The 17,314-nt window shown below is 40.8% G+C and overlaps 1 protein-coding gene across 1 annotated transcript; it reads right to left on the bottom strand.

Moving 5' to 3' along the window:
• Positions 1-629: 629 nt before the first annotated feature.
• On the bottom strand, positions 630-17,173 carry LOC145105446 (uncharacterized). The gene is made up of 3 exons (XM_079042547.1): positions 15,644-17,173; positions 4,001-4,555; positions 630-1,055 (listed from the first exon to the last, which is right to left on the bottom strand). The coding sequence occupies exons 1-3, from the start codon at positions 17,171-17,173 to the stop codon at positions 630-632; spliced, it is 2,511 nt and encodes an 836-aa protein (XP_078898673.1).
• Between the last annotated feature and the right edge of the window lie 141 nt (positions 17,174-17,314).

Below are 17,314 nucleotides of genomic sequence, written 5' to 3' on the forward strand. Positions count from 1 at the left end.
AGCATCGAGAATCGAGGGTCCATACGCAGTTTGATTTCGAAGGACTGATTTTGGGTTATATGAGAATCGGTTTTGATTTTGATTTTTGTTATAATCTGTATTTTCCCATGAATCACCAATATTTCATTAAACAAAATATATAAGGATACATGTACAAAAAATGGGCTAGGAATACAAACAAGGGCTGCAATACATTGGGCCCTATCAAACACTCAAACAGATACAATATAACTAAATATAAGTGTCGTATAACATCCCCCCGTAGTCTGAACGGGAGTCCGGGACCGAATGTTTAGACTAGATCTGAAGTCAAGGAACAATGCGGAAGGTAATCCTTTGGTAAATATGTCAGCATACTGGGAAGATGTTGGGACATGAAGGACACGTATCTGACCCATAGCAACCTGATCACGCACAAAATGAATGTCGATCTCAATATGTTTAGTACGGTGGTGCTAAACCGGGTTCGTAGACAAATAAACCGCACTAACATTATCACAGTAAACCAAAGTAGCAGTGAAAGGTGGATAAAGAAGCTCACATAGTAGGTTGCGAAGCCAACTTGTCTCAGCAACGACATTCGCAACACCCCGATACTCTGTCTCAACACTAGAGCGAGAAATCGTACCCTATCGTTTAGACGACCAAAAGAGAAGATTCTGACCAAGAAACACACAATATCCAGAAGTGGAACGTCTAGTAGAGGGACAGCCAGCCCAGTCTGCATCAGAGTAGGAAATAAGACCCCGAGAAGGAGAAACGTATAATTGAAGCGCATGATTCAGTGTGCCGTGAAGATAACGTAAAATACGCTTGAGAGCCGTGAAATGGGGCTCCCGAGGATCATGCATATAAAGACAAACTTGCTGAACACCATATGTAATATCTGGTCTAGTAAAAGTCAAATACTGAAGCGCACCAGCCAAACTGCGATATAAAGTTGGATCGGAAACAGGGGGCCCGGTACCATCAAATTTGGCGGAAATGTCCATCGGGGTCCGAGCTGGTTTGCAATTCAGCATGCCAGCACGGTCAAGAATCTTTGTGGCATACTTCTGCTTAGATAAAAACATGCCATGGCTGTCACGAGTGACAGTGTGACATCCCCAATTTCACGGCCAGAAAAGACCGATTTCGTTTATGCTTTTTAAAATAAAATCAGAGAAATCTTTTTAAAAGATGTTGCGGAATTGGTCCCCAAAACAAAACATGATAAAAGTTTATCAAAACCTTTCTTTAAGAAATATATATTTTTATTTCATAACAAAACCTCGGGATGTCATGTTCCAATACAGATCAAAAGCATAAACAAGACATTATAAGCCTTACACAGTTATTTACAACTACTGGCCTATAATCCAAAAATCACTCATTGTCATCATCCGACTATGCTCGGGGTCCACTACCTGTAATATAAAAAGCTGAGTGGGTCAGGCTTGGAAGCCTGGTGAGCATATAGGGCTTTCAACCCACAATAAATAATAAACTCTTTAAGTTTATCAATCAACAAATAATTTATTAATTTCATCAACCAAAAACAACCCTAATTACCCATTCCCGTTATCCTCACCTTACATCCCTAAAACAACTATTATAAGGGACCTAGCCTAAGGATTTTCATTAGGGGTGACAGCATTGCTTTCCTCAGCAATTTATGTCAAACAAGACATCCTAACATAAAACAACCAATAAGGTGACAACATTGCTTTCCTCAGCAATTTATGTCAAATAAGACAACCAATAGGGTGACAACATTGCTTTCTTCAGCAATTTATGTCAAATAAGACAAACATCAGGGTGACAACATTGCTTTCCCTCAGCAATTTATGTCAAATAAAACAAACATCAGGGTCACAACATTGCTTTCCTTCAGCAATTTATGTCAAATAAAACAAACACCTGGGTGACAACCTTGCTTTCCCTCAACAATTTATGTCAAATAAAACAAACACCGGGGTGACAACATTGCTTTCCTTCAGCAATTTATGTCAAATAAAACAAACATCGGGGCGACAACATTGCTTTCCCTCAACAATTTATGTCAAATAGGCACGAAGTCACATCGTCGCCAAGGTTTATACAACAGGCACTACGTCTCATAGTCGCCAGGGTTTATCTAATAGGCACTACGTCTCATAGTCGCCAGGGTTTATCTAAGGCACTACGTCTCATAGTCGCCAAGGTTTATCTAATAGGCACTACGTCTCATAGTCGCCAGGGTTTATCTAATAGGCACTACGTCTCATAGTCGCCAGGGTTTATCTAATAGGCACTATGTCTCATAGTCGCTAGGGTTTATCTAATAGGCACTACGTCTCATAGTCGCCAGGGTTTATCTAATAGGCACGAAGTCACATCGTCACCAGGGTTTATCTAATAGGCACTATGTCTCATAGCTGCCAACATACTAAATCCGTAGCTACCAACGTACATCTATACTGTACTAAATTCATAGCTACCAACGTACATCTATATTGTACTTTTATCCCTCATACTTTATCTACCCATGTTTTACCCAACATATTTGAAGATAAAATATATATACATTTTAAATCATTTTAAACATGTATCAAACATTCATTCAACATCCATCTCAAATAAACAAACAACATATATACATATATCACGTATTTTATATAAAATACTTCATATTTATGTGTAAGATGAAAGTGACTACACACTCACCTGATTTAATGAAAATCGGGCAGCAATTCGTTTCCTAAAACGATCGTTTCTAATAAAACCGAGAGTTTTATTGAGAAACCGGGCTCTGCGAAGGTCGGGCTTCGAAACCGAAAAGATAAATTTTCCGTGTCTTCGGGCACTTCGGAACGTATTTCGGGCTTTAGAAATGATACCGGGGCTTCGGGGGAAGTCAAAATGATACAAAGGATGAAAAATGGGTGAAAAGTGGCAAATTTCGGATTCTACCCGGGAAGTCTCGCAGCCACTACTATATATAGTAGCGAGGCTTGGATCCGAACCGAGGAAGGAAAGGCACGCGTCTGCGAGGCTCGGACCAGGTGGCAGCAGGGCGAGGCTCGGATTGGTCAGCTGCGAGCTTCGGATTGGTCAGCAGCCTCGGTCCAATCAGGAGGCTACACGTATGCGAAGGGGTGTCCGAGGAGCATCCGCGGGGTGTCTCATGCGAGACTGTCCGAATGCGAGTGGACCGCGAACTTGGTCCAATCAGAAGACGACACGCGAAGCTCGGTCCTATCAGGAGGTGCCACGTGGAGGCCTCGCATGCGAGGGATGACATGTCCGAGGTGACTCAGCGAAATTTCCCGGTTTTGGGGATTTTTCTCGTTTTTCGCGCCAAAACTTCTAAAATCCATAACTTTCGCATAAGAGCTCCGTTTTTGACGTTCTTTATATGCACGCGTAGGTAAAATTATGCTTTACAACTTTCGTTTAGATTTCGTCGGCTAATTTTGACTTTAATTTTTATATTATTATTTTTAACAGACTGGGACAGGAAATCCGTTAAAAATTCATAACGTCTTCATCCGACGTCCGTTTTTGTCAGACTTTTTACCGTTGTGCTACTATTTACGAGACATTCGATTATCGTTTAGGTTCTGTCGGCTAAAAATCACTCGATCTAAAATTCGAGTTTTTAGCTGTCTACTGCTAAGCTGAAACTTCAAAAAATCATAACTTCCTCATACGAAGTCAGATTTGGGCGTTCTTTTTATCGAACTTCTCGGTTTAACAAGTACTACGAATTTCATTTAGATCACCAAGGCTAAAAAGTAGTTTATCAAAAACTCACTTTTTACGGCATTCGGCACCGTGCCGGTTTTGTCGCGAAACTTCGACAGGTCATAACTTCTTCGTTATAACTCGGATTTCGACATTCTTTATATATCCAGAAACGTTGAGACATATACTAAAACTTGGTTAAGATTAATCCTTCTAAATAATCTTCCATCAAAAAGTCATTTTTGATGCTTATCGTCTCTAAATTGACTAGCCCGGATCTACGGGCGTTACAGACAGCAATACCAAGAAAATAGTTCAGAGCGCCTAAGTCAGTCATGGAAAACTCGGAACGGAGAGAAGCAATAAGTTGGTGAAGAAGACCAGTGGAGGAGGCAGTTAAGACAATATCATCCACATATAGAAGTAAGTACGCAATCTGATCACCCTGTCTGTAAATGAAGAGAGAAGTATCAGATTTACTATTAGTAAAACCGCGACTGGTGATGAACTGGGAAAAGCGGTGGTACCATGCTCGGGGTGCCTGTTTGAGACCATATAAAGACTTCTTCAATAAACAGACATGATTAGGAGCGGACGGATCACGAAATCCTGGGGGCTGATGCATGTAGACGATCCCATGCAGGTGCCCATGAAGAAAGGTATTCTTGACATCCAACTGATGGATTGGGCAATGATGAGAGATGGCCAAGCTAAGAACAGTGCGTATGGTGGCTGGTTTAACAACCGGTCTAAAAGTCTCATCACAGTCAATACCAGGCCATTGACTACGACCATTCGCCACAAGACGTGCCTTGTATTGAGCTAAAGAGCCATCTGCATTATGCTTTTGCTTAAACAACCAAATACAATTAATCACATTAGCATTAAGGGGCTTGGGCACAAGTACCCAAGTCTTGTAAGAAATAAGAGCATTAAATTCATGTTTTATAGCATCTAACCAATTAGGATCACGAAAGGCATCAGAATAACTATGCGGAATAGGCGAGGAAGAGGAGTCAACATGAAGATTGAGTTTATTAATGGGTTTAACAATACCGTGACATCTACGAGTGGTCATAGGATGGGTGCTTGTAGGAGCAGGATTGACCGGAGCTCGAGACTGAGAGGGAGAGATTCGAGCTGTACTAGAGACATCAACAGAAGAGGATGTTGGGTCTTGTCCAAAAGGTGGGGAAGAAGGGTCGTATGAAGCAGCAGATAAGGGTGTGGACTGTTGGACGGCCGTTTGTGTTCTGAGAATAGATGGTTCGGTGGTTGGTTGAGAGTTGAGAGGTTGGGCTCGATGAGAAGTGTGATTAAACATATTACGAGATTCGTTAATATGAAGAAAGTCATAATTTGGAGACCGAGTTGGTGTCATGGAAGCGAAAGGAAAAATGGATTCATCAAAAGTAACATGACGGGAAATGATGATTTGATTTGTTTGAAGGTTGAGGCAACGATAGCCTTTGTGATTGGTGGGGTATCCTAGAAAGATGCACGAAACTGAGCGAGGTTGGAGTTTGTTGGTATTGTTGGTGTGCGGGAAACAAAGACACCCGAACACACGAAGATGGTTATATTTGGGAAATTTGTGGAATAGTTTGTGATATGGGGAGTCGTTTTGAAGTGTGGTGGAGGGAAGGATATTAAGAAAGTGAGTGGCCATATGAAGAGCTTCAACGCAATATGTAGGAGGTAGGTGAGCTTGGAAAAGAAGAGTATGAATAATGTTATTAATGGTGCGGAGCATGCATTCAGATTTTCCGTTTTGTTGGGAGGTGTAAGGGCATGAAAACCGCATGTGTATGCCATGAGTGGCGCAAATGGAATGGAAGTGAGAGTTGTCAAATTCTTTCCCATTGTCACATTGAAACGTTTGTATGTCGGTATGAAATTGATTTTTAATATAAGTACGAAATATGACAAACTTGGAAAACACTTCAGATTTGTTACGTAAAGGATACTGTAGCACCTGGTTCCTGGTATGTATTTCATTTAAGTAATTTTGCATTTTTGGCCTGGGACTCGGCGAGTTGAAGGCCCAATTCGCCGAGTAGAAGCGGGATGAGACGCGAGATTTAAGTATGGGACTCGTCGAGTCGGGTCCTGGACTCGACGAGTAGGCTCTGTCTGGACAAAACCCTAATCTGAGGGTTTGCACCCTATTTAAACAACCTTATACAGCCTCCATCACCCCTTTATGCTCCCAGAAACCCTCCATAGCAAACCCTATGTGTTTTGGTGCAAGATCTAAGGCTTTTGAGTGATTTTGTGGGTTTTGATCACAAGGAAGAAGGAAGAGCATAGAAGGATCAAGAGGAGACTGAAGGATTCGAGTTTGGTGCATCATTTGCAGTGTTTGAAAGGTATAAAGTTGTTGGATATAGTGTCTAAGTCCATAACTTTATTTGGTATGTACTTGACCCGACCCGGCATGGTCCATTTGGGTTGCATGGCATTGCAATACTTGGATAGACTAAATGAGAGAATAAGGCACTTATGATTATTAATATATTATAAGTTCTAATATATTAATAATAGTATTATTTAATTAGTATTGATCAAGTATTAATCTAGGATTAATTTGGTGATCAAAGTGAGACTAATTAAATATATAGGGTTGATTATGACAATCATCAATTCTTTTATGGTGGATTAATGATCCATAGTTTATGGGTTATGGATGTAACCAAATGGAGCTCCATGGATGGTCCATGGGAGTTACAAATCCATGGGTCATGGGAAATAAAGAGTCATGACAATTAAGGGCATTCATGTGTAAACCCTAATTGTGACAACACTATAAAAGGAACCCTATAGCTAGCAAAAAGTGGACCTAGTGGACATAGTGTTACTAGAGAGGGCATAACCAATTTTGAGTGCTAGAAGTATTCTCTCAAGTTATTCCAAGTCTTGTGGTGTTGTGTGAAGCATTTGAGGCACAACATTTGGGATGCTAGGCTCACAAAGTCTTGAAGGAATCCAAGCAACAACAAGGTATGTATTTCTACTAGTTTTATGTTTTATGTAATCCCCATGCCATGCTAGTTAGGAAATAACCTTGAAAAGTAATTTGCATGTATATAGAGAAAACATAGATTCAAGGTTATTAGGGTTGCATATACACTTAGGAAGTGTTAGAATGCTCAAAACCCATCAGTGGTATCAGAGCCTAGGACTGTTTTCTGTATACTTGGTGCAAAACTGCTTAAAAATCGAAAATTCTGCATTCTGACGACTAGACTCGCCGAGTCCATGGGGAGGACTCGCCGAGTCCATGAACAAATTCATCCTACTCGGCGAGTAGAATAATGCACTCGGCGAGTAGGAGCGTGTTGGGCAGTTTTTTCGAGTTTTGTTGCTGGAAATGGATTAAGATCATTATCCCAATCTGTTTTGGACTTGTAAAATCTGTTTTTCAAAATGATAATGATTATGTTAACCCATTTTACATGGCTTTTATCAATTTTCAAGTATTGTATATAGTTATATGATTTCTTGAAATTGCTTAATATGAATTTGTGTTCTTATGAGTTTTTAGAAGATCATAGGAATTATGTGTAACCACCATGTGTGTTTAATTCATGATCTTAATGGCTATGATGGTGTCCATAACTTGTCCTCAAGTTATGGATAACCAAAAGTCACTTCTTTTAATTATGATTAAAGAACTAAAGAGGTTTCATAAAATGAAGAGTCTTCATTTTTATGAACCATTAAAACTCATAAGTTACAAATTGAAGAGACTTGGAATAGTTTCAAATCTTGCCCTCAAGTTTTGGAATTTGAAAAATCTTATACTTTAATACTTTAATTCCAAATTAAACCTTAGATTTTTAAAAAGGTTTAAAAATCAACACTTATACTATTATTATAATTTTATTATATAGATATGTATAAGAATATGTCATTCTTACCGTTAGTAGGCCTCATTCACGAAGCCGGTCTATAAGGGGGGTATAAGGTTGTTGCCTATAAAATGGTGACTTAATGGGTGTCCACTCTCACCCACCGCTTCCTTGATCGGTGGAGGGTCGTTAGCCGAACGGGTAGGATACGACTTTAAATACTTGTTAAAAGTATAATGAATTATAAAGTAACTATACATTATAAATTCCCAATCTTAGTTACTTTAGGAAAATGTGAAATTGGTGCTAGCCCATAAAATTACACTTTGTACCTTACCAAGTCGTTAGTGGAGCGTGTGTGGTTAACCGGCACACTAACATGGACTAGTAAGAGTGGCAAAGGGTAACTTGACTTTATTATAGATCGGTGGAGCGTGTGTGGTTAACCGGCACATCGATTAGGTAATATTGTTGAGGGTACCAAGTCAATTTGTATGGTTATTCACACCTTGTTTGTGATCCTCGGCATCCCAGTCACAAACTTGAGAGGGCACAATCGAGATTCAAATATGCCATTGAAAAGTTCAATGTATCTCAAAAGATCTAGGAGTTTCAAAACCAATAAAACCTAATAATAAAATATTTCGTTCTTATGGTGGAAATTGGTAAATCGTCATTTACCTACCTTCAAATATTTTATAGTATGGATTACGGCATCCCTCTTCCAACTATAAATAGTTTGTTGGATCCTAGCCTTAATATTTCATTTGGGTGAATTATTAAGGATTCCTAATCTAATGAAACTTGTCTTTCTTTCCTTTCAGATGTCTTCCAACAATGCTTCTGGCTCAAACCCAACAGGCTCCTTTTCCCTTATGAACTTGTGTGGTAAGGTCATCTTTGATGGATCCAATTTCAATGAGTGGATCAGAAACATCAGAATGATTACCCGCTACGAGGACAAAGAATATGTCCTCGATAGGGAGCTTAAGGTTGTGAATGAAGCCACTGCTACTCCTGAAGAGTTTGCGGAGTTTGTTGCACATGAAAAGGATGCTACTAAAGTAGCATGCATCATGATGGCCACCATGACTCCTGAACTTCAAAAATCCTATGAAGATTTCTACCCCTATGAGATGCACCTGGATCTGATGGAAAGGTACCATCAGAGCGCGCGTCAGGAGAGGTATGAAATCATCTCCTCCATGATAACCGCAAGGATGAAGGATGGTGAACCCATCACCGGTCACTTGCAGAAGATGCAAAGGTTCGTTGACCGGTTGCTGAAGCTAAATGTTGACTTTCCTGAGGAAATGGCGATTGACATCATTCTCCATTCCTTACCTCCAAGTTATGATCAGTTTCGTATGACTTATCATATGAACAAGGAGGAAGTCACACTTAGCAAACTTCAAGGATTCTTAAGGACAACTGAAAATGTCCTTAAGGGTAAAGCGGTTGCTACTTCTACTCCTTCAACAGCCCCTGTTCTGGCTATTGGGCAGGGAAAGGGTAAGAAGAGGAAAAACCCTTCGAAGGGTACCAAGGGTAAGACTCTTGATGGTTCCTCTTCAAGTGGGACAAAGAAAGGTCCCATTACTCCTTCTTCAAACCCAAAGGAAGCACAGTGCTTCTATTGCCAGGATAAGGGACACTTCAAGCGAAGCTGCCCCAAACATCTGCAAGATCTAAAGGATGGGAAGGTTAAACCCACCCATGCAGGTATTTACACAATATTGTCTAACAACTCATCTAATGCTAATTCTTGGGTGCTTGATACAGGGTGTGGTATTCACATTTGCACTGATTTGCAGGCACTAAGAAGAAGTGAGCAAGTGGAGCACGGGAAGATAAACTTAGTCATGGGCAACAGGAAAGCATCACCTGTTACCAAGATAGGAGTTTATTCTTTATTGCTTAATAATGGGTTAATGTTAGATTTGAATAAGTGTTGTTACTCGCCCGAAATGGCGAGAAATATTATTTCCTTTCATGGCTTGTACAAACAAGGTTTTACATTTTCATTTGATAATAAAAATGGTGCTATTAATGTTTATTACAATGATGTATTTTACTTTAAAGCATTACCTTGTGATGGTGTATATGAAGCCATGAATGTTGTAGACAATCTAGGAAATAATGTGTTGTATATTGATTCTTCAGATAGCTTGGATAAAGCATCCTTGTGGCATTGTCGTCTTGGACATGTTAACAAGAAGCGCATAGGCCAACTCCAAAAGGCTGGAGTCTTGGAATCATTTGACCTTAAGTCAGATGATAGTTGCGAGTCTTGTTTACTTGGAAAAATGACAAAGTCACCCTTCACAGGTACTTGTGATAGGGGTGAAGGTTTGTTGGACCTTGTACACACGGATGTGTGTGGGCCCTTCAGAGTTGCTACAAGGGATGCTAATCGATATTATGTGACTTTTACTGATGATTACAGTAGATATGGATATATTTACTTAATCAAGCATAAGTCAGAAACCTTTGAAAAGTTCAAAGAGTTTAAGCAGGAAGTGGAGAATCAATTGGGCAGGAACATCAAGATGCTCTGATCCGATCGAGGAGGAGAGTATCTTAGCATTGAGTTCCGATAGATGAGTCTGTACCTCCAAGACGTTCCACTAGGGTGAGGAACACACCTGATTTTTATTATGGTTATCACATCACCACTGAAGGTGATACATTTATTAGTGACAGTACACTAATAGATTTGGATGAACCTAATAATTACAGGGAAGCCATGGCAGGCCCTGAGTCTGCTAAATGGAAGGAGGCTATGGACAGCGAGATTCAGTCCATGTATGACAATCAAGTTTGGAACTTGGTTGACAATGTACCAGGTCGTAAGACAGTTGGGTGCAAATGGATCTTCAAGAAGAAGACCGACATGGATGGGAAGGTACACACTTATAAAGCACGACTGGTTGCGAAGGGCTTTACTCAAACTCCGGGAGTTGACTATGATGAGACCTTCTCACCAGTAGCTAAGATTAAGTCTATTAGAGTATTGTTATCCATAGCTGCATTTCATGATTATGAAATATGGCAAATGGATGTCAAAACCGCTTTCCTTAATGGAAAGTTGGCTGAGGATGTTTACATGGCTCAACCAGAGGGTTTTGTCGATACAAGATACCCTAATAGAGTGTGTAAGCTTGATAAATCCATTTATGGATTGAAACAAGCATCTCGCAGATGGAATCTTTGCTTTGATGAGAAAGTCAAAGAGTTTGGCTTTTCTAGGAGTGAGGATGAGTCTTGTGTGTATGTCAGGGATAGTGGGAGCATAGTTAGCTTCTTGGTGTTGTATGTGGATGACATACTTCTCATAGGAAATGACGTCCCAACCTTGCAGGAGGTTAAGTCCTGGCTTGGGAAGTGTTTCGCTATGAAGGACCTTGGGGAAGCTGCCTATATCCTAGGGATAAGGATATTGAGAGATAGGAGTAAGAGACTAATTGGACTTAGTCAAAGTACTTACTTAGATAAGGTGCTGAAGAGGTTCAGTATGCAAGATTCCAAGAAAGGAGAATTACCAATCCAGAGTAATGCCAAGCTGAGTAAAACTCAGAGTCCGAGTACAGAGGCTGAGATAGCTGAAATGAGTCATATACCATATGCTTCCGCTGTGGGCTCGATCATGTATGCTATGACTTGTACTCGCCCTGATGTGGCCTTTGCTTTGAGCATGGTCAGTAGATATCAAGGGAACCCTGGCAAGGCACACTGGACAGCGGTAAAGAACATTCTCAAATATCTACGGAGGACTAAGGATTGGGTCCTTACCCTCGGGGGCAGTGATGACTTGAGAGTGGAAGGATATAGCGATGCTAGCTTTCAGACTGATAGGGATAATTTCCGCTCTCAGTCAGGCTGGGTCTTTATCCTAAATGGAGGGGCAATTACTTGGAAAAGTTCCAAGCAGGAGACAGTAGCTGATTCTACTTGTGAATCAGAGTACATAGCAGCAAGTGAAGCAGCTAAGGAGGCGATATGGCTAAAGAACTTCATCGGAGACCTTGGAGTTGTACCAGCTATAAAAGAGCCAATGGAAATTTTCTGTGACAGCGAAAGTGCGGTTGCTTTGGCTAAGGAACCAAGAGATCACGGGAGATCTAGGCACATTGACAGAAAATACCATTTCATAAGACATCGAATAGAAGAAGGACTCCTCGTGGCTAAGAGGGTATCATCAGATGAGAACCCGGCAGATCCCCTCACGAAGGGACTGAGCAGGGTTAAGCATTTACAGCATGCGAGGCGCATTGGGCTGAAGGATGATATTAGTTTCAATAATTAGATTCCTGAAACTTGTAAAATGTAATTGACATTTGTTGATAAATAAAAGTTGTTATTTATTTATGAGTAAGGTGTTACTATCTTATGTTGATTGTTTACTATGTTTCAATTTTGCATGTTTTTACTTCCAGAATAATTATGTTATTATTCAAACCATCCACAGTCAGTCAAACTTTGGAAGTATGTATTGATTTAAGACTGTCATGAATTTGGCTTGTATGATTTGTCTAAAAGTGCTTTGGACAATGCAATGGTTGCTACAACATTCATGAGTACTCATAAGGGCTGAGTATTGGATCCAACCCACGCTCACTTGCATCACTTCATGGAATTTATCTCGAGTGATCGTGAGACGGTAATATCATATAAATCTTCAAACCTAGAGATATGAGTTGTTGACTATGAGTTGGTTATTCATTGATTGCACGAAAACGCATTGGTAACTCGATGTCATAAAACGTGCCTTTGTGAGTAATTCAACAAGTAGTTAGTACAAGCATATCAGTCGAAGTTTATCTGTTCCTTCTAGAAATAGAAGCGATATCTGGGCCCCTCGATGATTTGGTTTTGACCTATGTACCGGGCCCGGTCAGAACCTAATTGATGTGTTCAATTTAGTTCTATGTCGAAACAAATCAGAGATCGAGAAACAAATGCTGGACAATAAGTAAGACCATGTTCCATGTGTTTGTCCGGCTGATATCATGAGAACAGAGGATTATATGATCACTTATCTTAAATGGCGTATCATCATCATCTCAGTTCTGAGAGACTTTGAAAGAGCTACGATTGCTAGTCGGATTTTGAAGTCATATTCGCAAATATAGTTATTAGACTTATCCAAGTGGGAGACTGTTGGATATAGTGTCTAAGTCCATAACTTTATTTGGTATGTACTTGACCCGACCCGGCATGGTCCATTTGGGTTGCATGGCATTGCAATACTTGGATAGACTAAATGAGAGAATAAGGCACTTATGATTATTAATATATTATAAGTTCTAATATATTAATAATAGTATTATTTAATTAGTATTGATCAAGTATTAATCTAGGATTAATTTGGTGATCAAAGTGAGACTAATTAAATATATAGGGTTGATTATGACAATCATCAATTCTTTTATGGTGGATTAATGATCCATAGTTTATGGGTTATGGATGTAACCAAATGGAGCTCCATGGATGGTCCATGGGAGTTACAAATCCATGGGTCATGGGAAATAAAGAGTCATGACAATTAAGGGCATTCATGTGTAAACCCTAATTGTGACAACACTATAAAAGGAACCCTATAGCTAGCAAAAAGTGGACCTAGTGGACATAGTGTTACTAGAGAGGGCATAACCAATTTTGAGTGCTAGAAGTATTCTCTCAAGTTATTCCAAGTCTTGTGGTGTTGTGTGAAGCATTTGAGGCACAACATTTGGGATGCTAGGCTCACAAAGTCTTGAAGGAATCCAAGCAACAACAAGGTATGTATTTCTACTAGTTTTATGTTTTATGTAATCCCCATGCCATGCTAGTTAGGAAATAACCTTGAAAAGTAATTTGCATGTATATAGAGAAAACATAGATTCAAGGTTATTAGGGTTGCATATACACTTAGGAAGTGTTAGAATGCTCAAAACCCATCAAAAGTCTGTACCTTGCTTGCTTATTCGTTTGATCCCTTTTTGGGGAGATTTAGGGCTTTTATAAGACATTCTTGGTAACCAACCATGATTGCAAGCATGGTTGGGGGTTGAGGCTTCGGATCTAGGCCCATGGAAGAGTTACAAGGCAGAAAAAGGCTGCTTTTGCACCCATGGAAGCCCCCATGCAACTTAAGAGCCTCTTTTAGAGCCTTTTTAGCTCAAAGTCCCATGCATGCATGTAAAGTTCGTAAATTTACGTGCTAGATCGAGTTTAGGGGCCTAGATCTATCATTTGGACAAGAGTTGTACACCAGAAATCGAAGAAATAGACTTGGGACTGTATCGACTCGGCGAGTCATTCTTGGGACTCGGCGAGTCCGAGGCTTGACTTCCTTTTTTTGTTATGGTCCAAGAGACCCAGTTGAGTGAAAGTAAGGTTTTAGAGGGTCCAGGAGAGTGACCCAAACGTATCGGGATAAGCCTTAGTCCTGGAGTTCATAGGACTCGGCGAGTGCATGAGTCGACTCGGCGAGTCCAAGACAATCTCCCAACTCTTGAAGATGAACTCGATGAGTTGTTCATACAACTCGGCAAGCCGAGGACAGGACGTGTTCATAGGATGAAGATGGACTCGATGAGTTGTTCATACAACTCGGCGAGTCGGATGAAGGTTCATCCGGAGTGGTGTTAGAAGGAGAACTCGTCGAGTCGCTGCTAAACTCGACGAGTAGAGTCGTGGATGAGGACAATTGAAGAGATAGGGACTAGACGAGTTGGTGGCCCAACTCGGCGAGTCGGGTCAACTGGAAGTTGACTTTGACTTTGACTTGGACTTGGTCAGGGGTAAAATGGTTATTTTACCCTAATAATAGATATCAGACTTTGATTAAGTGTTTTGAGGGGATTATAGCCGGAGGATTTCCGGAGCAGCAGCAGACAGATATTTCCCGCACAGATTATCAGCAGCTACTCGTTCGAGGTGAGTTACCTTTCAGTAGCGGTGGGTCTACGGCCACAATGCCGGCCCACCAGTAGGAGTTGTATGTTGGATGATTGTCTTTCTGATATTCATCTAGGCTTGCTACTACCTGATATGTTATATGCTAGCATGATATGTATATGTGACAGTAGTAGAGTCCGGTTGTTAGGACCGGAGGGTAGGTCAGACACCCCGGATATGTCTGACAAGTATGTGATGATATGATTATATGCTGGCATGATATTATATGTGATAGTGGTAGTAGGGAGGGTATAGTCCCCAAGTTCGGTTGTTAGGACCGAAGGGTAGGTCGGACACCCCAGAAACGTCTGACAGTATGTTTACGTTATGATATATGTGATAGTAGCAGTAGGGGGTGGAATAGTCCCCGAGGTTCGGTTGATAGGACCGAAGGGTAGGTCAGCACCCCAGAATGGCTTGACATGGGTAGGTCAGCACCCCAGAATGGCTTGACACAGGTAGGTCGGCACCCCAGAATGGCCGTACTGGGTAGGTCGGGCACCCCAGAATTGCCTGGCAGTATGAATGCGATATGTCTGTATGGTATGTGGTATGATGGGGGAAGTCACTAAGCTTTGTGCTTACAGTTTTAGTTTTGGTTTCAGGTACCTCTTCGTCTAAGGGGAAGGAGCCGGCAGTGTAGCAGCGCATCACACACACACATGATTTCCGCATGGAGTTTTCTGGGATTGTACTCTGATTGATTTTACTTTGACATTATGATTTCAGACACATTGTTATAGTTTTGTTTGCAAATGATATGGCATGGGAAATGTTTTGGTAAACTATGTTGAGAACTACTTAATTTTAAAAAAAAAATTGGGCTTGGAAATTGGGATGTTACAGATACACCCACAAGAAATGAGAAAATTGATCTAGAAAAATGACATAATATTTAATACCACTATGACTTTCCAAAGGGGAAGTCCAAACATCAAAATGAACAACTTGAAAGGGAAATAACGCATCAATTTTAGACAAATCAAAGGGCAAACAAACATGCTTGCCAAGTTGACAAGCATGACAAAGTAACGGGGAATCTTTTTTTTATTACATGAAATGAATTTTTTAGATAATAAATGATTGAAAATGTGTTGTCCTGGATGACCGAGACGTTGATGCCATATGGAAGACCCGACACTAACATAAGCTTGAGGAGTTGGACTTGTAACCGGATACAGGTCACCGGAGCTATCACAGCGGAGAAGGATTTGTTTGGTCAAAAAGTCCTTCACAGAAAAACCAAATTCGTCAAACTCAATAGAAAGTTTATTATCACGAGTAAAATTTCTCACAGAAATAAGGTTTTTCATGATTTGAGGGGTAATGGGAACATATTTTAAACTAAGGGTTCGAAATGGATTAGAACCAAGAGTGGTGTGACCGGTTTGAGGAACGGGAATGCGAGATCCATTACCGACTAAAACTGAGAAATTAGAATTATTGCAATTATTACTAAAAGACTTGAGGATACCTGAGTCAGAATGAAGGTGTGCGGTCGCCCCGATATCCATGTACCAATCTGCGTTGCCCGGATCGTGAAGACTCATTGTTGAAAAAACTTGTGGTAAAAGAGTGGCCTGATCCGATGAACCATATGGGTAACTGGGCCAAGCAGAGTTGCTGGGAAAAGGCTGACTAGCGCAAAACATAGCTTGTTGTTGGGCTTGTAAAGGCTGAGCCCAAGATTGCTGAAGAGTAGATGGACATGGACTGGTCAAATTGGGCCGCTGGGCTGTTGGCCAATAAGCCAAAGAACTTGGAGTGGGAAGAAGTCCACATTGCACTTGGAAGTAAATAGTCCAAGGAACAGGATTTCCACCAAAAAAATTACCAACGCCGTTTTCATAGGTGAAGGAACGACCTCGTCCACCTCTGCCGCCGCGGTTCCCGCGTCCACCCCCATAACTTTGGCGACCACCACCTCGAGAGCCACTGTTTCCAAGAGAATTGTTGCTGGAGTTGTTGGGGGAACGAGATTGGTGCTCGACAGCAAGGATAGTAGGAGATGAGGGGGTGTCGCCATGAGATGCTTGAGTAGCACGTTTTTCTTCTTTCAATAGGTTGCGTTCCTCAAGAGCAAGCATGGAACGCATCTCCAAAAACGTAGGGAAGGGTTTGGAGTACCTGACTGTAGGAATTATGTGGGCATATTTAGAAGGCAAGCCATTGAGAGCATAGAAGACTAGGGCTCTTGGAGGAACAGGGGATCTAATATTAGAGAGGAGATCAGAAACTGCTTTAATCTTGGTACAATACTCGAGAATAGTAGAGTTACCGAGAGTCATATTTCGAAGTTCATCTTCAAGTTCAATGGTTTGGGATTCCTTATTCCCATGAAATAATTCTCGAAGAGCACTCCAAATGTCTGCAGCAGTGGAATCCGGTTTGATAATGGATTGAAGCACGGGTTGTGAGAGAGTGGCATACAACCACTGTTTGACCACATTGTCCACCGTATCCCAAGATGGGTCTTTAACAAGATCTTCAGGAGGTTCAAGGTGATTGAATACATTATAACCAAGGCAATCAGTCTTAAACAGCTCCTTCCATGAATCATAATTGAGCCTGTCAAGATCAAGAATGAGAGGCACATACGATTTTATGTTTGTGATGCCATATATCTTATCTGTTGGAATAAGATTGGTGGAGGTGGAGTCTTCTTTAGGAGGCATGGTAGGAAGAAGAAGATGAGAAGCAGGGAACACAAGGAAGATGATGAGGAAAACACGCTGTGATGCATGATCGGCTAGGGTTGAGAGAAAAAGCCTGATACCATGTTATAATCTGTATTTTCCCATGAATCACCAATATTT

This window comes from Lactuca virosa, chromosome 4, assembly GCF_052849685.1.
Source record: "Lactuca virosa cultivar CGN04683 chromosome 4, Lactuca_virosa_CGN04683_v6, whole genome shotgun sequence".
Taxonomy (NCBI): Eukaryota; Viridiplantae; Streptophyta; class Magnoliopsida; order Asterales; family Asteraceae; genus Lactuca; species Lactuca virosa.

Coding starts and splice junctions, on each gene's coding strand:
- LOC145105446 (XM_079042547.1), bottom strand. CDS start 17,173: ATGCCTCCTAAAGAAGACTCCACCTCCACCAATCTTATTCCAACAGAT. Junction 4,556..15,643: donor GTCCAACTCCTCAAGCTTAT/GTTAGTGTCGGG, acceptor TGGTTGTTTAAG/CAAAAGCATAATGCAGATGG. Junction 1,056..4,000: donor ACTATTTTCTTGGTATTGCT/GTCTGTAACGCC, acceptor TTATCTAAGCAG/AAGTATGCCACAAAGATTCT.